Source organism: Pseudochaenichthys georgianus, chromosome 9 (genome assembly GCF_902827115.2).
Source record: "Pseudochaenichthys georgianus chromosome 9, fPseGeo1.2, whole genome shotgun sequence".
Classification (NCBI taxonomy): Eukaryota; Metazoa; Chordata; class Actinopteri; order Perciformes; family Channichthyidae; genus Pseudochaenichthys; species Pseudochaenichthys georgianus.
In genome coordinates this window covers 30,336,266-30,362,296 of record NC_047511.1, presented here as the reverse complement: position 1 = coordinate 30,362,296, position 26,031 = coordinate 30,336,266, and the positions used below count along the sequence as shown (strand labels likewise).

Below are 26,031 nucleotides of genomic sequence, written 5' to 3'. Positions count from 1 at the left end.
GGAGCTCACATTACAGTCAACAACTAATTGAGTACATAGATTGCACCTTGCACTATCGCCACTACATTTTTTAAAGTGCACCCAGACCTTCGATCGCTTCGCTCTGTCCGCCATGCCTGCGGGAGTCTCACAACAATAATAGGAGCGCTGTTGAGAGAGATGACGAGTGGCATTTACAGTGGCCAATCAGAGGGGTCTCAAACCGGATACATCACACGGGATGAGGGTTCCCAACCAACCAGAATGGTTTAGTTAAACTAAGGAAGTAGACGTAACGCATATACCGATAGCAGCACCGTTTGTCCAGCGGCTTAATGGTATACCGATACCGTCCAATCAGGTACCGGTATTGACTTAGTACCGGTTCTCGATACCCATCCCTAACCTGCACTAACTTCACATTGATTGCTGTGAACCCTCATTAGGTTCCCTTTGTTCTTGATCAAGTCACACAACACAATGCCTTGGTGTTGTTAGCAGATTGTAGCAGCACCCTGGAGAGATAGTCATATGTCACTATAGGTGGCATTGTGTAGAATAACCCTAATTCCAATAGTTATTCTCCTCGTGCTCTGAAACTCACCTGAGGAACAGGTTACACGCCGTCAGTGCTGAGACGTGATCCACCATTGCTGAGTTCCGGATGAGAGCCACGTTCAGCCTCATCCACCACAGCGGACCCGAGTTCCACTAAAGGCATGCCGGGAAGGGTTTCAGGAGCCACTCCACACTGGGCGAATCACTTCTGGGATCCTACTTTTGCCCGCCGAGTGGATTTAGCACGAGAGGGAGCAACTCTTGCAGAGATAAAGAGTCGGAAGTGTGGTCCCGGCTCTCCTCTCGCCGCCCTTCTCGCCGCTCCTCACACCGCGTATCGCCGCTCACACCGCGCGTATCGCCGCTCACACCGCGCGTATCGCCGCTCCTCTCCGCGCCTGTGCTACCGGCGGAGATGTAAAGTGGATTAAATAGCCGGTGTAACGCGGTGGGATTACCTTCTCTACTCTGCTGTGCTGCTGTAGCTGAGGCCTGGTTCCACCTTGCTCCGGGAACAGCGTGGATACTGTTGTGCTGGACTGGGAGAATGGCGGGTGTCGTGTTTCTGCTGTGCCTTTTCTTGGCTGTGCTGGACAAGGAGAAGATCGCTAGTCGTCCTGAAAAAGCTACTGGATTCGGGTATGTTCTGCCGCCCGCAGTGGACATCCCCTGTACAGTTTCGGAGGTGTTGCACAAACAATTGCTGGTTGCACTGTCGCGGACATTCATTTCGGAAAATGTTTGTCTTTCTCACATGCCTGCCACGATGGTCCTTCAGAATTGTTTTTTAAACTCTAATCTCACTTTCGCGAAGTTTGCTGGTGACTCTAGAACAGCTGTCAATGTATGTGTGTTGATTAAGAGGAAAGGGTGCTTGGTATTTTTATTGTTGTTACTATCAGGAAATGTACCGCCAAATCCAGGTCCACCTAGCAGTATCAGTCAAATAGCTACTCCTGCTGATTTTATATCTAGATCTGGGCCATTTTGGCCTCTGACATATACATAAATGGTTACAGTGTATATCGTACTGACCGGCCTAAAAAAGGTGGTGGCGTTGCCATTTATGTGAAAAATAAGTTTTGTGTAACTAATATGGTTTCCAAATCTGTTGGTAAACAGCTAGAATTTGTAGCCGTGAATATTGAGGTAACAAAGGGTCAACAGGTCATGGTGGTGGGCTGCTACAGGGCCCCTTCGGCTGTCAAGGACTCTTTATCGTCATTGGCAAAACTGTTATCACAACTTTCCTACAAGGAAATGGTGCTGCTTGGTGATTTTAATTGGGACTGGTTAACTTCTGTGTCAGAGGATTTTAAAAACCTGTGTACCTCATTGAATTTTACCCAGATTATAGACAGTCCTACTCGCCCAAATATTAAGTCCCCAAATAAATCCTCCTTAATTGATCTAATTTTAACAAATGTTCCACATAAATACTCTTCTGTGGGAGTATTTGCTAATGATGTGAGTGACTACTGTGTTGTAGCCACAATTAGGGACACTAAGGTCCAAAAGGTTAAACCACGTATCATCACAAAGGGAGACAAAAAACACTTTGTGGAGCAGGGTTTTTTACATGATCTGTTTGATTTTGATTGGGGTAAAATCAATTTGTGTGCTGATGTAGAAACTGCATGGTCATATTTTTATCTTGGTTTTATGAAAATTATAGATAGACATGCACCTCTGCGTAAATTTAGAGTGAAGGGACGAAACAATCCCTGGTTTTCTGCTAAGCTGTCCAGTCTCCTTCATGAGAGAAATAATGCTTGGGCTAAGGCTAGGAAATCAGGCTCAGAGGTAGAATGGCTACGTTTTAGGCAGCTAAGAAATAGCTTCACATCTCAAATAAAAAGTGCTAAATCAAAGTACTATTTGTCAGTTACCACAGAAAACCTGAATAATCCTAGGAAATTTTGGAAAGCCATAAAATCGATTTCCTCTGGTGATATCCCAAATGAGCTACCTCCGTGCCTCACCACAGCATCTGGCATTATATCAGACAGGGCTACTATGCTAAATTGCTTTAATGAGCATTTTGTGTCTTGTGGCTCTCTGTTTGGCTGTGTGGCTCCTGTGAACGCTCCAATCCTTGACTCTGAACAATGTGGTCTGGAAAACCCTTTCAGTTTTACTCCTTTAACTATTGGTATTGTTCATGAAGCATTATCCAAGTTAGATCCTAGGAAACCGGCTGGCCCGGACAACGTAGAACCTTTCTTTTTAAAGATAGCTGCAGATTTTATTGCTCCACCTCTTACTTCTCTTTTTAACCTCTCCCTCAGCACAAATACAATTCCTAAAGTATGGAAGTCTGCTTATGTCTTGCCTTTACTGAAAGGAGGGGAGGCAACTATTTTAAATAACTATAGGCCAATCTCTAAATTGTCAGTTCTGGCTAAGGTGCTCGAACGACTTGTGAGTGAACAAGTAAAGGAGTTTTTATGTATAAATGATATCCTGTCTAAACATCAGTCAGGATTCAGAAAGAAACACAGCACCATCACTGCGACAATGAAAGTGGTAAATGACATTACTACTATTTTAGATAATAAGCAGAGTTGTGCAGCTCTGTTTATTGACCTTTCCAAAGCATTTGACACCGTTGATCATCGCATTTTAAAGCAGAGGCTACTCAGTATTGGCATATCCAGCCTTGCAGTGGGGTGGTTTGTGAACTACCTCTCTGAAAGGTCCCAATGTGTTCATTTTGATGGACTGTCTTCTGAATGGTTAAACATTTCTAATGGTGTACCACAAGGTTCTGTTTTAGGACCACTTTTATTCTCCATATATATTAACAGTGTAGGTGATAATGTGGATGAAGCTACTTTACATTTTTATGCGGATGATACTGTGATGTATTGTGCAGGTCCCTCCATTAAAGAGGCTGTTGTTAAATTACAAGCTGTTTTTAACACTATTCAGTCTCAGCTCTCTGAATTAAAGCTTCTTTTAAATGTGGATAAAACCAAGGTAATGCTCTTTTCAAAAGCTAAAAAGACACCAGAGCCTGTTTTAGATATTGTAACTACGCAAGGAACAAAACTTGAAGTTGTTGCCTGTTACAAATACCTTGGTATCTGGCTTGATGATTGTCTCTCTTTTAAACTTCATGTCAATAACCTGCTTAAAAAACTGAGGGTTAGGCTAGGGTTCTTTTTCAGAAACGAGTCCTGTTTCTCGCTTGAGGCCAGGAAAAGGCTAGTCACTGTGATCTTTTTACCTGTGCTGGACTATGGTGATTTGTTGTATATGAATGCACCTGCCAATTACCTGAGCAAATTGGATGCTGCGTATCACAGTGCTCTGAGATTTGTCACAAATTGTAAAGCGCTTACACATCACTGTACACTGTATACCAAGGCAGGTTTACCATCACTCTCTGTACGGAGGCTCAGTCATTGGTACACGTTTATTTATAAAGCTTTGTTGGGTAAACTCCCGTATTATATCTGCTCTCTGATCACACAGAGAGTTGCAAGCAGCTATTGTCTGAGGTCACATGATGTAGTCTTGTTAGATGTGCCAAGTAGGGTGACCAGATCCCAACAAACCAAATGTGGGACAAGGAGTATGGTTGTGTGGGACAATGTGGGACACCCTCTCAACAGCAACCCCCGGGAAAAAAAACGTAACAAATATATAACAACAGAACAGAAAGTGAAGTCAAAATGCAGTTTTTTAATAAAGTAAACTAAGGCAGCAGGCATTATTCACTTCAAGTGTTTAGAAATGCATCTTCTTAATTCAACTAGTGTATTACCTGTACAAGTAGGCACAACATAAATTAATAGATAAAATAAAACCAACACTGGCCAGGAGGGAACAGAAACATAATAATACATAAAATAAAATAGCTTTCAGTTTTGTCCATCACAGCAACAGAAGGTGGGCCTCCACACAGTGTGTGGGCTATTTTGTCACCTAGAACCACTGGTGTCTTTGACTCTGTCAAACAACTCTTCACAGAGGCAGGGGCAAGCACATCTGTTATTATGGACGCTGCTTTTGTACGACCAAATGACATTTTCTTTACTATTTCAGAGTCTGGAAAAATGGTCGGTGCTAGCTTGTTACCAGTCATTTGACCGGTATGAATGGGAGTGTTGCACTATATGGTAAACACTGGTTATTTCTGCTGCTGTTACCTTGTCTGAGTGGCCATCGTTTTTTGGTTTGAGTAGGAATGTCTCCATAGAGTGGGGTGTCTCTTTTTGAGCGACACGTTTCTTGTGAGAATCGCATTCTCTGTGTCTTTTGACGTCGTATTCACTGCCATGTGAAATTTAAAAATTACTCTTGCAAAGATTGCAAAAAACTCTCTGAGAGTCGCCCTGCACTGGCTGCACCCACGGGTAAGTGTATTCCCAGTCTTTGTTGTATGTGCATCTTCTTTTCTTCTTAGCTGTAGTTTCAGTTTCCTCCATTTTCCATAACCTGCTGCGTCGCCTGCGTTCGTTGTTGTTGTTTGGCGGGGTGGTGAGGGGGGTGTGTGTGAGTGAGTTACTCTCATTGGTTAACACTTGACCAGCACCCGCCGTGTGTTACAGTTTGATTGACAGCAAACACAGCCCCCTGATGATAGCCTTCCCTGCTTTCTCAACAGCCATTGGATGAATCTGATTTTAAAGAAAAGCGTTTTAGCCAATCAAAATGAAATATGCGGGACATCGTCTCAATTTGCGGGACGCCCCAAAAGTCGTGAAAATGCTGTGCAGTCCCGCGCAAAGCGGGACATCTGGTCACCCTAGTGCCAAGAGCAAGGACTAGGGATGTCCCGATCACCTTTTTTTACTCCCGATCCGATTCCGATCATTTGATTTTGACAATCTGCCGATACCGATTTTTCCCGATCCGATCTTTATGCAACGCATTAAGAGAAAAAAAAAAGGTAACAGATAACGGCTGGTCATCCAACGCGATGAATTCAGCTATCTTGGCTGTTATTGTGTTGGCCTTTTCACTGTTCTGGGGCCGTTTCTCTTTCCTTTTAGAAGTCTCTGAGAGTGTCGGTTGTTTCAGTGCCGTTCCCCGAGTGGCCGCTGTGTACTCGTCGTGTTGTTGTTGGTGTTTGTTTCTCAGGTGGCGTATTAGATTGGTCGTGTTGAACGTAGCTCTGTTCTTTCCACCACGCGGAACCTCTGCCTTGCAAACATTGCATCTGGCTGTTACACTGCCTTCGCTTTCAATTTTATAATACTTCCAAACTCCTGACATTTTCTCTGTCCCGACTCCCGAGTCACCAGCTGAACGTAGCCTCTCGCTAGCTTGCTGCTACTATTAGACACTGAGCCAGAGGCGGCGCTAGGGGGTGGCTACTTGGGCTCAAGCCCCGGATGTTTTCTGAAAAGCCCCGGATGTTTCACTTAAAAAAAATAAAAATAAAAAATTAGATTTTTTTTTTTTTTTTTTTAAATGTCTCGGGAGTAATGTGCAGTACCGGAGTCCACCAGAGAGGCAGCCGCTGCGGGACATTAGCCTGCGTACTGCGTAGCCCTCCCTGCCCTGAAGAAGAAGTGATCCTTCCTAGTGCCTGACGAGTTTTAAGCTAATAGCCTAAGTTATGGATATTAGAAAGTTATTTTCATCGAAGCAGGCGCCACAAGCTGCTGCAGCAGCAGCAGCAGCAGCAGCAGCAGCAGCAGTATCAGCAACTGACAACAATCTCATCACCAGCAGTGAAGAAATGGATGATGTTTCAGGTGTGTGAATCTAATGGTGATATCTGCACTCTGGCTGACTGAGTAAGAAGTGAAAAAGAGTGATGTACTATAACGTTAATCTTATAGCTAGTAAACATGGAGTAGGCAAGGCAAGTTTATTTATATAGCACCTTTCAACACAAGGCAATTCAAGGTGCTTTACAAAAATGAAAGACATTCAGACAAAGGCATTTAAAAACAGTAAAAGATAATAAAAGAAACATTAAAAGAAAAAATACATGAATAAAAAGTTACAGTGCAGTTTAAGATATGAATACACAGAAGTTCCACTTTACTGATGAACACAACAGCTCAGTTTAAATTAAAAGCAGCGACAAAAAGATAAACCACACTAAGTCAATACCCTTATATGTTAGTATGTATACACAGGGTGTCCGCGGGGTCTTAAAAAGTATTAAAAGTTGATAAATCAATTTAGCGAAAATTAAGGCTATTAAAAAGTATTAAACGGCATTTTCCAAGGTATTAAGAAGGTCCACAGCAACGACAACATGAAACACCCTTTAATTTACTGAAACAACATGTCGGGAAACCCCCTCAAGGCGGCCCCATGCATAGCGTGCCATAAAATGCTGCTTCTTATTTTAAGTTTCGTTGCCTTGCTCCGCTCTGTGGGGGGGGGGGGGGGGGTTGTTATCTGCTGGTGGACTACCTGAGAGATATACAGAAGGGCGACCATGACAACCATGCTCCGGGGTCTTCGTCGCTGCTTTTGGTGTATTTTGTGGCAGCAGCAGCGCCACTTACAGGCCTGGCATATGTACTACAGCGTTTCCAGCATTTCCAGCGGTCTAGTGTGAACGGACACGTTAATGAATCGAATGCGTGTGAACGGAAGACTTTTTTGCGTTTGCGGACAGCCCCAGCCCAATTTAACCCCTGGGTATTTGTGAGGGAGCTCTATATGGCATTACCCCACTGAAGCTCACCAAAGTTTAATATATTTCATAGTTCAAAGTTTTGTCAATTGTTTTGTTTATTGGTCAAATACTGGTTTCTGAGGAGTTTTACTGGAATGAAAGAGTACAGAAGCAACAAAGCAGCTTGCTGCATTAAACCTGACCTTCACAGAGAGGTGGAAGTTCATGTGGAGAGGAGGCTTCAGTAGTCTGTCTGCACTCTGTTTAGTTGTGCTATCTTACAATCAATAGTAAATGTGAGGTAAAGTGTGTCTTCAATGTAACCGGTTAGAACTCGAAGTTGCGATGAGGTCTTAAAATGTATGGAAAGGGTCTTAAAAAAGGTCTTAAAAGGTATTAAATTTGACTTCAGGATTCCTGCATATACCCTGATACAGAACATGACTACAAATTATTCTAAGATGTAACGTTAACCCTTCATACCTCAGTCTACTTTTAAGATACTAAAATAACGTATTCCAATTTTTATTTAGTTTTTATTTAGTTTTATAGGAATTATACCGGCTCTCGTTTCAGTACACATAACAACGGAAACATAGCAACAGAACTGACAGGCAACGGAACTGACAGGCAACACTCTGAATCCGATTGGCTGTGACTGCATCCACTCAGAGTGCCCGATTCAGAAACGTGACTCTTACACTCTTTACGTCACAAACAAAGATGGTGGATGAGAATAGATCTATAAAACGATAAGCAATGCGCAGTGGATCGGAAGAGGACGGTGTGTCGGCGTTGTTCGATAGCGGTGCGGTATGCTAATGGCAACACACGCCAAACATGCTAAATCACATCAGAAGGCAACATGCAGGATCTGTTTGGTATTTTGAAAGAAAAACTATTTATATACTTTATATAGGTATGGCCCTACAATATATTGTTCAAATATAGCATGATATGTCCCCTTTAAGGTATTATTAAGGTAGGGTTAATGTTGCTCTCAAAGTGCACCAGATTGATGCTTTTAACTTCAATATTTAAAAAAAATTCTTCCTGAGGGGAGCATGCCCCCGGACCCCCCTAGAGGAGGCGACGACCCCCCTAAAGGATGTTTGGTCCACCCCCCACTTGTAAAAAAAATAGCACTTTACCCCTGCACCCCTCCCCCCCCCAACAACTCCTGGGCTAAGCCCCGGATCTCCTACAATCCTAAATCCGCCTCTGCACTGCGCCCACTCTGTTGCCAGATTTCAGAGAAATAAGCAACCAGGTCTGAAAACAAGCCCAAAGAAAGCAACACATACATGATGTTGTGTAATTTTAAACCAAAACTAAGTCCTCAGGATGACTTTAAGACGTGAACATGGTCATTTTTGTTTTGTAACATTAAATGAAAAAAAAAATATTTTATAAAAAAAAAAAAAAAAAAAAATCCAGATCCCCGATTTTTTTCTCCCGATCTTTTGAAAATCACGTGATCGGGGATCGGAGCCGATCACGTGATCGGATCGGGACATCTCTAGCAAGGACTGTCTTAGGTAAGACAGCTTTTATGTGCGCAGTAGGGGTGTAACGGTTCACAAAGATTTCGGTTCGGTACGTACCTCGGTTTTTAGGTCACGGTTCGGTTCGGTACGTTTTCGGTACAGCAGAAAAAATTATCACATAACATATTTTTTTTAAATTATTATTAAACTGTGAATAATGTATTCACTCAAATAAATACAAAATATAATAAAATAAACATTAAGGTGCAGCATTTCGATGAACTGAAATAATCTGTATTTGAACTTTACTGTACTAGTTGCAAATGTATTATCTTTTCAATTTACACACGGCATCTATTGCACGTCTGTCCGTCCTGGGAGAGGGATCCCTCCTCTGTTGCTCTCCCTGAGGTTTCTCCCATTTTTCCCTTTAAACTGGGTTTTCTTTGGAAGTTTTTCCTTGTACGATGTGAGGGTCTAAGGACAGAGGGTGTCGTATTGTCATACTGATATTCTGTACACACTGTGAAGACCACTGAGACAAATGTAACATTTGTGATATTGGGCTATATAAATAAACATTGATTGATGATTGATTGATTGATTGATTGATTGATTGATTGATTGATTGATTGATTGATTGATAGTACTCACAAAACACAACATATTAGTTTTGGGTTTTTAATTATTATTAAACTATGAATATTCACTCTAATAAATATAATAAAATAAACATTAAGGTGCAGCTTTTCGATGAACTGAAATAATCTGTAGTTGTACTGTACTAGTACCTAAGCAGCCAGTTTGACATTAGGACTTGCTTGTCATTTCATGTTTTTTTAAAGAAAGATGAACTTGTCCACATTGCTTGCCGAAAGGGCAGATCTGCTGGCACTAACAATGTCTCCTGCTGTGGAGAACACCCTCTCGCTAGGGACAGAGGTAGTAGCAGATACAGCCAGGTAGCGCTTTGCTAACATGGCAACATAAGGATATTTGCCGTTTGTAATAGCTTTGGCTCGGTCTGAAGTTTTTGCGAGTGGTGGAGGCTTAAATGCTAATGGGAGTTGGGTTTGCACTTCAGTCTTTTGGTACCGGTGATATTCACGTTCGGGTGATGCCTTTTCAAATGAGTGTGCAAGTTTGATGTATCGCCAGCCGCGTAACCAATGTTAGTTGAACAATGCCGACAAACAGCTTTGGTTCGGTCCACCTGTCTTTGTCCGTCATCCTTGTGCGTAACTGCGAAACCAAAATGTTCCCAAACCGGAGACTTCAATGATGCTGGAGGATTTTCGAGCTCAACTTTATCTGCGTTCGCCATTTCGACAGTTCCACAAATTACTGACTACATTTGAACGCATCCCTCTGACCAGCTCGTCCAATGAAATGACTTGCTCGCTCTATGACGCGTTGAACACAATGGGAGCAAATTACTCTGAATGCTGCGACGCAGCACCTGAGATTACTTCCAAGAAGTTGTTCACGTTCCCAATTTGTTTTACGTTTAACGTTATATTCGTAACCGAAGGGCCCGTACCGAATAATTTCGGTACGTATACCGTTACATCCCTAGTGCGCAGCTCCACTTGCTTGGAACAATCTTCAGCAAAAATTGAAACTGAGCAATCTCATTCCTCTGCATGTTTTTAAAGCTAGGCTAAATGAAATGCTTGCTGATACAATGGGCACTTGTAAATGTCTATAACTATGTATCCTGTAAATATAATGTATAATGTCCTTATTGTTTTATGTTTCATGTGGAACCTATATGCTGCAGGTCTCCCTTGAAAAAGAGATCTATGATCTCAATGGGACCAATCTGGTTAAATAAAGGTTTGAAATTAAATTAGAGTAGTGTTTATTTTGGACAAAACACTTGATCACGTTTTCATGGGTTACCACATCATCTAGCTTTAGATGCATGCATTGAGAGAACTTCCTCTGCCTACTTGTACCACCTCTTGCACTGTATGGTTTGTGGTCATTGACTGAATTGTCATGCTCATCAGGGTAAATGATGCAATTGGTTCTAACCCTAAGTACCCTTACCTCACCCTGAAGTAACAGTCTGTCAGGACATGTACTCTAACTATGCAACAAGAACACACTGTCTTTTAATGTTCTGAACTTCTGATATCTTGTCAGATACAAATTAAGATATTGTTGTTGTCAAAGTGCTGTGCCTGCTGTCACTTGTCTGCAGCACATTTGTTGTTTTAAGAAATATTTGTGACTTAACATGGCCCACTCCTTACATTTCCCTCTAAAGTCCTCCTCATTACCCACTATTGCTCTGCTCTAATGATGGGTTCCTCTCATGTTGCTGAAGTCAGCAGTTTGTCAAACTGGGCAGTAATGGTTGTTACCTCAGGAAGAGCCACAATGACTGGCTTCCTGTTCTCATACAGTCAGAAGCGTGAATTATTGATGTTATTTATAAGGCATGGTGGTGGCAATGCTGCCTCTCCTGCGGCCGTTAACTTTGTTCATATTGTGTGGAGAAGTGTTTTTAGAAAGTGTATTGTCTTTCTGCACCTGCCTTGAGTATGTTTGGAAACTTTGGAGGTGAAGTTATATTCGTTCACTTCAAAAACAATAGTGCAGTGCTTCTGACAGAAGTGCCTAATAATAAACTGTGTCTTTAAGAAACAAGTATGTTTGAATGTAATCACACTTCTCTTTCTCTTGCAGTCGAGTGGTTCTACCCTGTAGTGTTGAGGAGGTGAGTAATCTTCATTACCTAAACAACTAGATTAATGATGTCAAATGCTCTCATTTCATTTATTTCTTCTAACTTTTTTCTTGTACATTTTCACTTAGTCACATTTATGTCTGGGGCAAACAATGGCTCCAAAAAGTGATTGCCACCTTTTAAAAAATAATCTTTTAAACAGTTCAAAAATACTGCTGCAGCACTTTATTTTTGACCACATCGACTCTATTCTTAATATTTGTTTATATGGATCACACATGTTCTTATTAAGAAATGTGTCTTTAAGTTTGAAGAACATCAGATGAATGGTATATGATATATATAAATGTTATTTGCTTCATAGTTGGACACATCTATATTAAGGAATTGATTTTGTTCACTAGAATACATTTTACACTTGCACCTTATGATCTATTTTATTTAAGTGTGTCACAGAGTGGTGGTTTATAGGAATTAGTAATTATACCTAATTGTAATCAATATTTCTCAAAAGATTATTAATCCTCTCAATTAACTTATGGTGAATAATAAATGCACCTCTGTCTAATATTTCCAGTGGTTGGCTTCTGGTTGCACGTTAAGGCAACACTCATCAGGGGGAAAAGCATCATTTGTTAATCATGTGTGTTGCGTAACGAGAGCTGGATTTATTTCTTGTGTTTATGTCGTGAGTCCCAGACTCTCAGCCTGCTGCCTTATATGGTCATTTAAATATCTTGGTGACTAATGTCGCATTTTAAAGGTCATACCAAACAATTGAAAAATGACTATTCTCTTCAGATGGGAAACACTAGTAAGAGCTCTGGTAGTTTAAGCAAACATCCGCCCTTCTGGTTATCCGTCTGCTGTTCAAACAACATGACATGCGACACTAGTTAACTTGGCCTGCAGACTGAAGGGTAAACTTGTAATGCAAACAGACTGCCCAGATTAAGCCTGCTGTGGTCGTATTCTGATTTGGAAAGACAGCAGTATAATAAAAAAACAAGACGCTTGCTCCTACACTAAAAGTCTTACATAACCTTCTTTGACTATTGAGTTCTGCTGTAGTTTGTCTTGGCAAGTTATATAAATCTGCAATTTATTAGAGTGCCATCAGAACAATGAGAGTTACTACGTTTAATTTTTTTAACGCATATCAAGTGCTTATCAACATATCAACAGCTGTAACCTAAAAGTGGATCCCTACCACGACTTTGGGAATCCACAAGTGGCCTAAATGAGCTGGGACTAATGAATGATTACAATTAAAGCTGTAATAAGAAGTGACTGATGATTTATTTATTTATTTTCTGTTGCAGTACCAAGTGGGACAGCTGTTCTCCGTGGCTGAAGCGAGTAAAAATGAGACGGGTGGTGGTGAGGGCATTGAGGTCCTCAAGAATGAACCCTATGAAAAGGACGGCGAGAAGGGACAGTACACTCACAAAATCTATCATCTAAAAAGGTATTTGTTTGTTTTGCCTTCTCAAAGTGTAATGGCATCGTGCTACCAGGCAGTGGCAGCATTGTCTTATCTTTGTTGTGAAGGATTTCAGGTTTTGGTTTCCTACCTGCACAATAGAAATTCTGATAACTGAGGTAATACGTCTTCCCTCTCCTTTTCTTTACCTCCATCTACCCGTCCCCCTCCTCTTTACCCCGCCTCCAGTAAAGTCCCAGGGTTTGTCAAGGTGTTTGCCCCTGAAGGCTCCCTGGTCTTTCATGAAAAAGCCTGGAATGCCTACCCCTACTGCAGAACCAGTGAGTCCCCTCCCTATATCACTTTACCCTGAAAACCTAAGTCTTCTCCTGTTAAACACATGTGACTTTATAGTGTTTTTATTTGTATCTAATGGTATTTTTTTCTCTGTTTTCTCCTCATGCCTCATCTTGATCCAGTTGTGACGGTAAGTAGTCTTAATGGCTCTTAATTTGTTGGTTATCTTAACCGATTCCTTCAACTAAGTTTGAGGTGCTTCTACATACTCGGTTTATACCTTAATGTTATCACCTTTTCTCTCTAGAATGAGTATATGAAAGACAATTTCTTCATTAAGATTGAGACGTGGCACAAACCGGACCTTGGAACACAAGAAAATGTGAGTACCTCTACACCTTATCAAGATTCATTTATATTTGAATATCAGTTTTGTATTAGTAAGCTCATCTTACTTTTGTTGTCATGTTTGTTCAGGTGCACAAACTAGACAGTTCCACGTGGCAGAACGTAGCGGTGGTGCCCATTGACATCGCAGACAGAAGTGAGGTGTCCGCTGCGGTAAGTAGAACCTCTTCTTGCACAGAAGTAAAGATAAAATAAAAAAGTTTGGTGCCTTCAAGTGGACAAGCCTGGTCATTACAAAGAAATCTGCTGAACTAATCCACTTCACATCAGGAATGTTTAAATTAGCGTTATTTAATACATGTTTGATAATGAATCATCTTTTCATTTTAATGTATTTTTTTTTTTTAGGAGATTTAAAAAATATATTTTCTTCAGAGAAACATTAACTTTCAGTGAAAATTGAGAATATATAAATGGGAACATCATTACTACTAATCATTTGGATAACACATTTACAACTGTATGTATTCAACAGATCAGCATCGTTACCCTTACGTGAGTTTTACTAGAGAATTAAAATAAGCCTTCAGGCTTTCTTGTGTTTTTAACATTTGTAATGTGTTTTAAACATCACATACTGTAAGATACATTTAAACAATAACCAGAAGCTTGAATACCATTACACACATGTCTCTCTGGCTATCAATGGATGGCAAGAACCGACTATATAAAATAGCATGATGTAAAAACCATACACACAATTTGCGCAGCCTTAGATGCCCTCATTGATATTTAAAAATATGAATGAGTTGTTACTTGATACTCATGGAATCTCTGAAATCTTTTTTGAAGATGTTGCACGTTATTGCTGTTATTTGACATCACATTGCCTCAGTTCTCTCTCTCTGTGTGTGTGTGTGTGTGTGTGTGTGTGTGTGTGTGTGTGTGTGTGTGTGTGTGTGGTGTGTGTGTGTGTGTGTGTGTGTGTGTGTGTGTGTGTGTGTGTGTGTGTGTGTGTGTGTGTGTGTGTGTGTGTGTGTGTGTGTGTGTGTGTGTGTGTGTGTGTGTGTGTGTGTGTGTGTGTGTGTGTGTGTGTGTGTGTGTGTGTGTGTGTGTGTGTGTGTGTGTGTGTGTGTGTGTGTGTGTGTGTGTGTGTGTGTGTGTGTGTGTGTGTGGTGTGTGTGTGTGTGTGTGTGTGTGTGTGTGTGTGTGTGTGTGTGTGTGTGTGTGTGTGTGTGTGTGTGTGTGTGTGTGTGTGTGTGTGTGTGTGTGTGTGTGTGTGTGTGTGTGCGCGAGAGTGTGAGAGTGTGAGAGAGAGCGAGTGTGTGTGTGTGTGTGTGTGTGTGTGTGTGGCGGGTAGTTAACGAGGCGGAGGTGTTTGCCTTGCTGGAGGAGTGTGTTGTGTCTGAGGACCCTATCAGCCCTCAGCCTCAGGCAGGGCCTGGGGCGTACTGCCAGCACAGATGAGTTTGTTAGTGTAATTAAAGCTCACAGCGCTTCGTATGCCGGAACCAGACAAATACACACTCTTGCACTGTAACACACACTGTTTTACTTGTGGAGTAGCTCCTTTTCGTCTACCACGGCATATCGATTCACAGGCCTCGTTAGTGCAGCACAGCGTATTGTTATAGTGATGGAGCTCTCAGCATTAAAACAGCCAAATTATTGTGTGTGTGTTTGTGTACGGTCGGGTTTCTCTTTCCACACGTTTGGCACCCTCCTGTTAGCCGATAGCCCTGAAAAGTAGCTTTTAGCTGCAGGCGCATCATGATTTATTTAAAATTGCTGGGCCCTTGAGCTGTTAGTAATTTGAAAGCCATTTCATTTATTTGTATTACTATTTGTCTTGCATTTTTTATGAATTCAACTTTGTGCTCAGTATTTTTCTACATGCTTAAAAAATATTTCTGCCATGAAACCAAGATCTTTCTGTGCTATGGCAAATAAATGGTTAGTTTAAGAAAAAAGGTTTAGCTAGACATAACTGTGTGAAAATATATTGTAAGGAGTGTAATTGCAGTTAAAGCAGCTGTACTTACAGTAGACACATGCAAATACATTCAATTGTGCAGCAAGCAACACAAACTCAGCACATGCAGGTAGATGCAAGCAAATTCACGTAAATGAACTGGGATCAGTGTTGCCTAATTAAACAGATGTTGCTGGCGGCATGAACGGCCCATAGAGTATTTTGTCTCCCAGCCACTTAAGGTTCAGGTCAGGCGACATGACATTATCTCTGAATCGTGGAGGGTTTTGGAAAATGTGTAAAGTTAGTTAAGAGCACAGTGAAGGAACAGCAGTGTGCGACAAACGTGGCATTCTGTTACCTGCTGAATGCGCTAATGAAATAAAATAAAATGAAACTATCTTTTGGTTGGTGCTTTGTATTAGATAATATTCTAAAAAGAATGTCTAAATCTTGACCTGCTTTCTTTTCATATCATGCTGATTTAAAGGGATTTTCTTTGCTGAATAAAACAAAACGCCTAATCATTGCTCAAGTTATGATGTAGCAGTATTCACATAAAAACATTTAAATCAGGAACACATTACCTCAGCTTGTTGAGCAGTTTGTGTCTGCTAAATATAATGTGCTATGTATCAATTATATAAATTGCTCTCACTGTAGGACTACAAGCCAGATGAGGACCCTGCCAAGTTCAAGTCAGCAAAGACCGGCAGAGGACCCCTGGGGCCCGCCTGGAAGGTAACACCCGTGAGCTATGCAAGTCACATATTGCATTCAAACACAAATGGCAATTATTTTCACCAGAGATGAACAAAGATATAACCCACGTCTGACCCCCAGACTGTTTAGAGAGGATACATACCTGGTTGCTATTCAGCTGAGGTTGTACTTGTTATTTTGCCACTGTAATTGTGTAAGACCTTGCATAATCTGTGCAGACATTTTCCAAAGCACTAACACTAATAAGTACATGTGGTAATAAAATGGAAAGAATATGGAACATCTGTAAATCGGTGGAGAGCAGACTGTCCTCCCCACAGAGCCTGTGCCAACTCTGAAGAAGCTGAAGGGTCGTGCTAGGAGACACTACGCATGCAACAAACAATATCCCACTGTTAAAAGCCAAACACATTTACAGCAGAAGGTATGTGGGAGTCTCTCAAACACATTGGAAGTGAGTCCAGCAGTCTGAGAAGCAATTATTGAGCTGGGGGGTGTTCGGTGGTGCCAGCATCAGGCTGTGGGGAGGCTACTCTGCTACTGGTATGGAAGGATTAGGATTGTGAGATGACAAAATGAATTAAGGAAAAGACGGGCAATCTTTTAGGGGAAAACCTGCTGCAGTGTGCAAAGACTGCTACTTGGGAGAAGATTTGTTTTCCAGCAAGACGAGGACTCCTAAAAAATAAAGCCAAAGCTACTCTGGGAAATGCATAAAAATGTGTTTCACTCACGGTTCCTATGCAGCATGACAGAAATGGTGGTCCAGATGTTTGAAATGTATGTAGACCTACATTATGTTGTGTTTTTTTATTTTATACCTTTCATTCATTTGGATCAATTTGTAGAGATATCTTTTAAAGAGTCCTTTTTTTTCCACCATCGCCCGTAATGTGAACAGCTCTGTGCACAGGAGAGCACTGAGCTGGAGGAAGGCTAGACTGGGGTCGGCAGATCTGTGAGGCGGCAATTTGATGAAGACAAATCACCTCTTTTCAGACCTGATTGGATGTAATAGAAATTTCTAGTCACCGGGTCAGATAAAGGATTTACTCTGAGCTCCGCCTGCCACGCTGCGGGACAGAAGATGAAGACACAAATGGGAAAGAAGCCGTGTCAGGACATGGGTTCTGAGTTTGACAAGCAGCAGTTCTGTATAAAGACTGATGTATTTTTGATAGAGAGTAATAAGTCAATAAGATGTTGCTGCTCCACACAGAGAAACTTTGTCAGGAGTTGTGTTGCTTTCCCCTCTAAACCCTCCGTACCCTCACAAAGGGTCTTGCTCACTGGGAGCACGGAGTGTTTCTACTCTGCAGCGGAGCCCTCAAAGTTCACCATGGGAAACTTTTCTCTGCTTCAAGAAGTCAAGAACAAAGGCACCCAAACAGCTTTAAAAAGTATGAATAAAGAAGCACAACTTTTTTTTAATTTTGTGTTTTTAATTAGATCACTTCCCCGTCCGCTATGGACATGGAAAAAGACTGTTTTTGGAAAGGTGAGGGGAAGAAAAAAAGTAGTTATGTGACAACAGAGGCACAATTTCTGCCAGCTTCTCAGAGCAATAAAACTCTTGTCTATCTCTGCATGCACACATGCTTGCATATCGGTACCCTTTGTATTTCTGAAAACTTCTGCTCCTTTGAGTGGGGCACAGAGAGGGAGAGAGGGAGAGAAGAAATGTCACCGTAAGTGTTTTGATGTAGAATCCGTTTCATGTGAAGTTCTCCTTTAGCGATGACAACTTTTCTAAACCCACTGCAAATTTAGAAATGTTTCTCATTCCCCCCCCCTCTCCCGCTCCCCTCCATGATCGCAGCATCAAACGGCAGTGGGATGAGGGTGATTGAGGCGGGTCTGTGGCATTTTCTCTTGGAATGCTGAGCCAGAATGAAGTGATTAATTAAACAGGTGTTCTCGGAGGGAGAGTGTGTGTTCTGGGGGCAAGGAGGTCCTAGGTGTTAATAATGTAACCAGCTTTGCACCGCGACGCCTTTATCGCCTAGCGAGCGCCGTTTTATCTACTTTCCGTGGCCACAAAGGCATGCCTGTCGGGAACGGTGTCGCTGTCAGGGCGGAGGCAGAGAAATGGTCCCTTCATCTGGAGTTTATCCACTTTGCTCTGCCCCCACCCCCCTCCTCCGTTTCTTCTCTTCACAAGGAGACGGAGTGCAAGCGGCGGATGGATTTAGAAAGTGTGTTGTAGATTAGGGCACTTTTATCTCTGCACAGCACATCTTCATGTTGATAATTATTTCAGCAAGCTCCATACCCAAAGCATTATATATTAATGATTTGTGTGCTTTGAATCTTGCAAAGATTAGTCTTAAATCATATTCTTTCTTCTGTTTTTAGGATTATTCGCTCATTGGAAAGTTTTTCCTGCGTTATTTATTCTGATAGTGTCAAAAGTGAAGGCTTATGCTTCGGTTTGTTTCTGCTGTTCTTCTCTTAACAGAAAGAGCTGGTTAGTAAGACGGACCGCCCGAGGATGTGTGCCTACAAACTGGTCACAGTCAAGTTCAAGTGGTGGGGCCTGCAGACCAAGGTGGAGAACTTCATCCATGAGGTGAGAGTGACATGTTCACACAGTTAAACTTCACACAGTCGATTATCTAGGCTCTGGCTCTGAGAGTTAAAGGTTGCCGAAGCAATTCCTGTTCCTCTTGACAGTCTGACTGACCAATACAAGTACTTGTTTACATATTGTCTTTTGAATTGAAATGTATCATAAGTTTGTGTTTCTGTTTTGACACATTTGTTTTGTCCCATGTCATTTATACCAGTTTACGTACCTTTTCTACAGATTTTAAAGAATACTCACTAGGCATTAGGCTATAAGTATGTGAGAACTAGGGTGGGGAACCGAAACTCGGTTCCAGATGAGAACAAAATACACAATTTTGGTTCTGCTTAACGGTTCCTAAACGCGGTAGACCCTGTATTCCACCGGGTCCGTCTGCGCCGCGGTGACCCGGTGGAATACAGGGTAAGGGCGGACTGGCCATCTGTGTGTTTTCTGGAGAATCACAGAACGGCCGGTCGTCAGAGGGCCGTTGACGGCCGGCTCGGTTCGCTGACTGCTGGCACCGGCCTTAATAACGGCATCATGTAAGTTGCGCTGACAGGCAACATAGGTCCACAGTTGCCCCGCAGCGAGGCTCCCCCGCCCTCCAGTAGACAGTTCACGAGCTCAGTCACTTCAGAACACCAAAGATGGGTCGCGGTAAACGCTCTGAAGTGATGCTCCACTACACTAAAAAAGAAAAAGACAAGGCACAGTGTAATGCCTGTTAATAGCTTGCCACAGGCATAGCTCAGTTAAAATAAAGCACGGCTATTGTGTAATAAATTTTTATTGCATGTATATTTTACATTAAAAACATTAATTAACAACACATTAAAAATGTCAGTTAAAGCTTAAAAGAATAAAGATATTTTTGTTATCTAAACATTTGACCTCTTTCTTTTACAATTTTGGAATCGAAACGGGGAATCGATAAGAACCGGAATCGATAAGAACAGGAATCGATAAGAACAGGAATCGATAAGCAGAACCGGAATCGGAATCGATACATTTCAAACGATACCCGTCCCTAGTGACAACTGACTCAAAAATAAATGCAACCTTCCGGTGAAAGTGATTTCTCATTCTTTGATTAAGTCAGTCAGGTCTGTAATATTAGATCAAATGCATAAATAAATAGATTTTCCAAAAATGTGATAATTAATAATAAACTTTAAATGATTAAATACTGTTGACTGAAGAATTAAGCCCTTTAAAATGTCTCTTAAGTACAGATTAGTTCAGTACAATCATCAGGCTGGTATGAACCAATGCATTAAAGGGTTATACTCTATGTATTATGTATGGCAGTGTTTCTCAAACTTTTTCATACCATGGACCACTTAACCAATAAAAAAACACTCGCGGACCACCTAACTCCACAAATATCCAAAATCACATCGTTTTTCTAGAACAGATTACAAATCGCCTGAAAATGGTACAAATAAGTGGCAACATGTGTGATGAAGGTGTTGCGCTGGGCTATATCATACAATTGAAAGTCAAACTTAACCCCGCTCCATTGCGGAGATATTCCCGCAAGAGTGCGTAAAACTTTAATTTATTAATTTCTTTGAAATGTAAAATTGTACCAATATACTCACTGACCACTAGGGGGCGCTCACGGACCACCAGTGGTCCTCGGACCACACTTTGCAAAGCACTGATGTATGGCATCATAGCCTAAGACTATTGAGATATTATATGTAACTCATATCCCCCAGCCCTGATTTGAACAGCTAAGCTCTAACCCAGACTACCTCTGTGTCCCTCAGCAAGAGAAGAGGATCTTCAATAACTTCCACCGCCAGCTCTTCTGCTGGATTGATAAGTGGGTGGAGCTGAATATGGTAGATATTCGTCGTATGGAGGCAGAGACACAGAATGAGCTGGATGAAGTGAGTGTATAAAATGAAATGACCCATTATTTAAAATAAAACCCCATGCTATCTAATGATGACGTGTCAGGAGTGTACAGATTACACACCACTACATTTCATATCCTGAACTCGAAAGGAACCAGTAGTACACCTTTTTAGTTTTTATTCTGATGGAGCTGTTGTCTTCCAAGCATTAGACTTACAATAGTTCAATACACTAGAATTATTAAGGTGCTAAAACAGGAAGCCTGCTGGAAAACATATTTCCCGCTTAACCCCATTAGTTTCTGTTTTTAAATAAAGTCTCTATGCTTTTTCATACCCTGGTCACCTGCGAGGCTGTGAAATACTAAACATATTGAATTAAAGAGAAGGATAATGACATCCTGATCACCGTTGCTGGATCATTTGCTTCCCAAAGAGTAACAACAATTTGGCACCCTTTTCTCTGACATTTTGCAGAACAAATATTACTTCCTTGATCCCTAATGCATTTCAGAATACATTTTGAGATACATATTTAACTGAAAGGAACAAACCTTTCCATGGTTACCTTATCCTTGCTTCCCCCACATGCTCCCTAATCATCATTTCTGTGATTTACTGTATTTCATTTTTGTCTAGATGCGTAAGAAAGGCTCTTTGCGAGGCACTAAGGCTGCAGACCAGTAGCCAGGCCATGTGTAGGTCTGAGTGTTGCTGTGTAAGTTCTCTGGTGCAGGCCAGTCTCTCAGAAGCTCTCTCTGCTTCTGTAACACTGCATGCTGCCTTCACTCTGTTCCCTTCAGTGTTCTAAGAGGCTCACTATTTCTGTGCGTGCATGTGTGTGCGTGCATGTGTGTGCGTGCATGCTTTCACTTGCAACACCGTAGCTCAATGTGAATTAGTTAATCAATAACACCAGAGAAATATGACGCATGTGCTAGGTCGTTAGGTGTTTTGCTGACCGAGTGAAAATCTTCTACCATGAGTGCCTGTTGCGTATGGGAACACACCAGAGACTGTACATATATACGGTAAACACTTGCAAATGCCTTAACATCTGGGCAAACCTTTGTCAGTATTACACGTGCTATATTTTAAGAGGTGGCCAGCACTTCAACACATACACAGAAGGTATGCTCTCTACCAGTACCTGCAAACTTGTACTCCCCATAGAGCAATTAAAGGCACAGAAGTACAAAAAACAGTCCTTAAATTGAAAGCTTTAATTTCTGTGATTCACATCCTTTGTTTAAACCTTACCACTGCTTTGCTCTTGGAACTACGTTAAATATCAGTGTGGGAGCTTTTGGCCGTACAAGGAGAAGAAGGGCGGAATCTGGGCCGAACTGGCCAAAGTGGGCCAGGCTCGAACATTCCAGGCCAACTTGCTGCATTCTGTGCTTAGAACCCCCCCTGCCACATCTCGCCCAATTCAGCATGTGTTTCCCATTTTCCCTTGGAGTAAGTAAACGGGCGGTTACCATCAAAGAGGGCTGTGGTGCAGGGGCCGACGGGGCCCGAACCTCTGGGCTTCGGGTTGGCAGGGTCACACAGCGCCCACAGACAGTCGCTGCCATTCACACTGCAGCGGGTGAAAGAGAAACTCCACGTGACTGAGAGGATGCACTCAGTCACGTCTGCCTCTTCTTCTGTTTACTGGTCGGGAGCTGCAGAAGGGGGAGGCATGAGGGAAGGGAAGGACAAGAACGAGGGGGGAGGCTCCAAGATGAATCCCCTTTCCTCATTAACATACAAATGGAATTCTGCAGTTGAGAAGGAGTCTGTGCTGTGATTGAGAAAAAAGGGGGAGGACGGGGAAAAGGATGGAGAAGTCGGAGGGTGAATCCTCCTCGTACCATTTCATCAGATCTGTCTATTCCTCTGTTTAGAGCCACCGTTAGTTTGAACTCTTCTATTAAGGTGTGTGGCTATCAGATTCCACCACTAATTGACTTTCCAAAGCCATCAGCCTCAAGGTGGGAGAATTTGAAAGTGATGCTTTTATCTACCAAAAGACAAACAAGAGGCCTGATGCAGACTGTTGGAACAGATTTCTAAGGAAAAGGGCTAAAGATGTCGGCCTGCAAAAGGACATGTGTGGTACTGCTTATGGTTTGTGAAACAAGAAGTACATTTATGAATACAAATGTGTCCAAACATAAGCACACTAACCAGCAAACATGCACGAAGTGGTTCCACTGTAATGCAAGCCTCCAACTAACACGCCTCTCCCCGATGTAGCTTGCCCAAATCTAACGTATGGTGTCTCTCTCTCTGTTTCCCCACAGCTTCGCAGACGGGGAGAAGTACGAGGAACAAGTGCTGCTGAAGACTGAAAAGGCAAAGGATTTTAAACGCCCACAATGACAGGAGTGATGCAAACAAAAAAAAGAGGGCCTCTTTGGTGCCATATTTTTTTTTTCTGGCTGTGTGAGGGCAATCATTAGAGCATATCCCTGACTTTCACCCAATCATAGACCTTTCTATACACTGAGGAAAAGATTTCTAGGAACCAACACGATGGTAGTGTCTGATGAGACTCATTTTGATCTCTTCTGGGCAGAGAAAGGCCCGATATCAGCATCATGTTATTGACGACACCTAGCCTTCAGGAGAGTTATGAACAGGAGCTTTTTTTGCAGTAGAGATACATTTTTACAAAGCACATTTATTGGATTGATTCCACTGTGGCAGGTGTTGGACCAAACATTTCCCCTGTCTGTTTTAGACTTTCTTTCTCCAAAACATTCCTCTCAAGATGATGCCCCGCCTGACCTCTCTTTGTCTCTTCCTCGCTCTGAACTGTACACATTGGGGCTCAGGGGTTTGCATTCCCCGGCATGAGTGTGTGTGTTTGTCATACTCGTGTTCCTTCCTGCCACAGCCTCCATTAAGAGATTACTAACACCATTGGCGCCTTTGCCAGTTGTAATCTCCCCCCCCCCACATCAGCCCACTTTACCCAACACTGCATCTTATTATCACTGACAATCATGCCTGTACAGGTATTCACTCTCGTACACACTTATTAGCACCCCACACATGCATGCATATGACGCATATACATCACGCACATAAGAATAAACATGTGAAATCATTCTCACACGCTCACAGGTGTGGATGCCTATGCAGTGACTGGTCTCCTAACGGCGTACGCTGGGCAGATCTATGCACGCTGGTGCAGCTAAAAGGATGGTACTTTGAAAGTGTTTACAGCTCCCACTGATTCCTTTTTTCCCCCACTCCACACACTCCCTGTTCTGAAGACATTCGCACAAAACATACAACACACCATTCACCTCCATAGCAGATGTCCCCAGAGAAAGAACTGCACTGAAAAACAGCCACAGATGGTGCTGCACCCCTTCAGCCTCCGTCACAAGCCAAACTGCACCGCACTGCTCGCCCCACCTCGCCCAGCCCTCCCCAGAGGCCCGTCTCTCTCCTCTGGTTATCTGAGGTAGACGCTCTCCTAAAGGCCTCTTCTCTTCTGCTTCACTCTGGGTGTGTTTACAGGCAGTACCACGGCCCAGTCGACACCAGCACCACACACTGCTCGCCGTAATCTCCGGACCTATATCGGGCCTTTTATACCTATCGTACCTCTGCTGTCAGCTGTTGCTCTAGCTACCTCCCCTTTTTCTGACTGGCAATGTTCCTAACACCAAAAGGTTAGCACAAGCTATGAGCCTACTACCCGTTAGGATTAAATCATGTCAAGCAGATCTTTATGAGCAAAGTTGTTGGGGATCAGTCTCTATTTTACTTCAAGGCTGTAAAGTGCATGTTTCCCGATATGTTTAGCAGTGCCTGAATCATTGCAATTCCTTCAGCAAGCTAAAAGGTTGCCACCAGATAAGCCTTTACGGTACAGCGTTTGGTGCAAAAGGCTGCTGATTTCCCTTCAGCCTTTTAATTGCCATGACATATTAATGACTCTTCAACTCCAAAGTGCACTTTTTTCCCCTTAGGCTACAGAATCATGTGGCACTGGCCTACAGTGATCATCAATAGTGTTACATACATATACAGTACAAGTGGTCCTCATTCAATCCTTGTTTGTTGTGATGTTTCAATGTCTGAAATTGTGCAACGGGGATTGGGGTTCTGTTTTTAGAGATGTATTTTCAATATATGCTATTTTCTCCAAGACCCAGATTCAATGAAATAATCTGCATTCTCCTAATGTGTTTATTTGTGTAAATGTATGAGATACTATCACTTAACGGTTTAGTGGCTTGTCCAAAGGGTGTGAATGGATGTCTGATATGTTGACATAAATTCAGCAAATGTGGTTAGTATTAAAGGAAAATTGAGAAGCAAAATGTTACTTCGCAAAAAACTTCTCAGGTGAACATAATTACACGATATTTTAGCTGTAGTTGCTCACCAGTCGACCCAATTAATTTTCTTCCTTTCACCAAACCATATCCTTTTCTGGGAAATATGGTACACTTAGAAACCAGTGGGAAGTGGTATATACCGCAAAGAAGACGGCCAGTAGGTCTTCGTCGAGGTTGTATGCATATGTCTCAAATAGTGTGAAACAGTTGGTCTTCAGTGTAATCAATGTTTCCAAAGTCTATCTTAATGATTCCTGCTGTGTGTTGAATAGAGAGAACAACCTCAATCAATGGTTTACCGTCGCTCACGACAATGTTTTGGGGGAGAGGAAACTGTACAGTCTTATTCTAATTTATGAAATGTACAACGGTTTAATTTCCGAACTGCTTGCTATTTAAATGTTTCTGATCAGCTTTTGAAATTCAGGGGACATGGTAGTGAATGTATGATTGTGTGCCTTTTTCTTTCCGAAATCTTGTTTGTGTGTGCCATAAGTCTACATATTGTATCTAAATATCAAATAAATTCAACATGCATTTCAGATTGTGCTTCTGTCGTCTGATTGTATTGAGGTGGTTGTTGGAGATTGAAGGCTAGACCTAAAGGGGACGTGGTAAGACTCCTTTCCTGTTGGGCAATAGTTGGATTAAGATTTCTGTCTGTGTCCCTTTTTTTTTCCTATAAAAACTTGCAATAGCAAGCATAGATTTGCCTGCCTAAATGCAGTATTTACATTATATACATCTTTTTAACAACTGTCTACAAACTTTTGCTCCCAATAACCGACTGGCTTAAGCTTCATATTAAATACATTATTTACTAGTTTGGATGAGGTCTTGTTCTCTACTGTAAAATGCCCTTTGGATAGGATAAACTTCCCCTCAGAAAAATGTATTGGTGACTTCATCATGGACTAGACTTTCAGTGACCTGCAGGTCAGAAGAGTCGCACAATAACAGTGGAATCCGTGCTAAATAGCAGGAAGAGCCGCCTGTCTGCTGCCTGAGATATCCGCCTTTTTTATTGTTTGTGAAGGAATAGTCACATGTGCCTGCTGCAAGGAAACCAGTCATATCTGCCCCCAGAACAAGCAAATAATGTTGTTTCTAAAAGCGGAGATGGGCAGGCTCGCCCACACACCTCCTGTTAAGTGGCAGCTCACAGTGGTCTACAGTAGGCATGAAT

At 42.1% G+C, this 26,031-nt stretch overlaps 1 protein-coding gene across 1 annotated transcript in view; it reads left to right on the top strand.

Annotated features, from left to right (window-relative positions):
• The window catches only part of LOC117452423 (phosphatidylinositol transfer protein beta isoform-like), a 29,631-nt gene extending 4,244 nt beyond the window's left edge, over positions 1-25,387 (top strand). Inside the window, exons 2-12 of the mRNA XM_034091047.1 lie at positions 11,308-11,338; positions 12,631-12,776; positions 12,981-13,072; positions 13,211-13,218; positions 13,336-13,410; positions 13,506-13,589; positions 16,012-16,089; positions 18,530-18,640; positions 20,413-20,535; positions 21,142-21,220; positions 22,791-25,387. Coding sequence (XP_033946938.1) covers positions 11,308-11,338; positions 12,631-12,776; positions 12,981-13,072; positions 13,211-13,218; positions 13,336-13,410; positions 13,506-13,589; positions 16,012-16,089; positions 18,530-18,640; positions 20,413-20,535; positions 21,142-21,189 — 796 coding nt within the window. The 3' untranslated portion in view covers positions 21,190-21,220; positions 22,791-25,387. The remainder of the gene's footprint in view (positions 1-11,307; positions 11,339-12,630; positions 12,777-12,980; positions 13,073-13,210; positions 13,219-13,335; positions 13,411-13,505; positions 13,590-16,011; positions 16,090-18,529; positions 18,641-20,412; positions 20,536-21,141; positions 21,221-22,790) is intronic.
• The last annotated feature ends 644 nt before the right edge of the window (positions 25,388-26,031 follow it).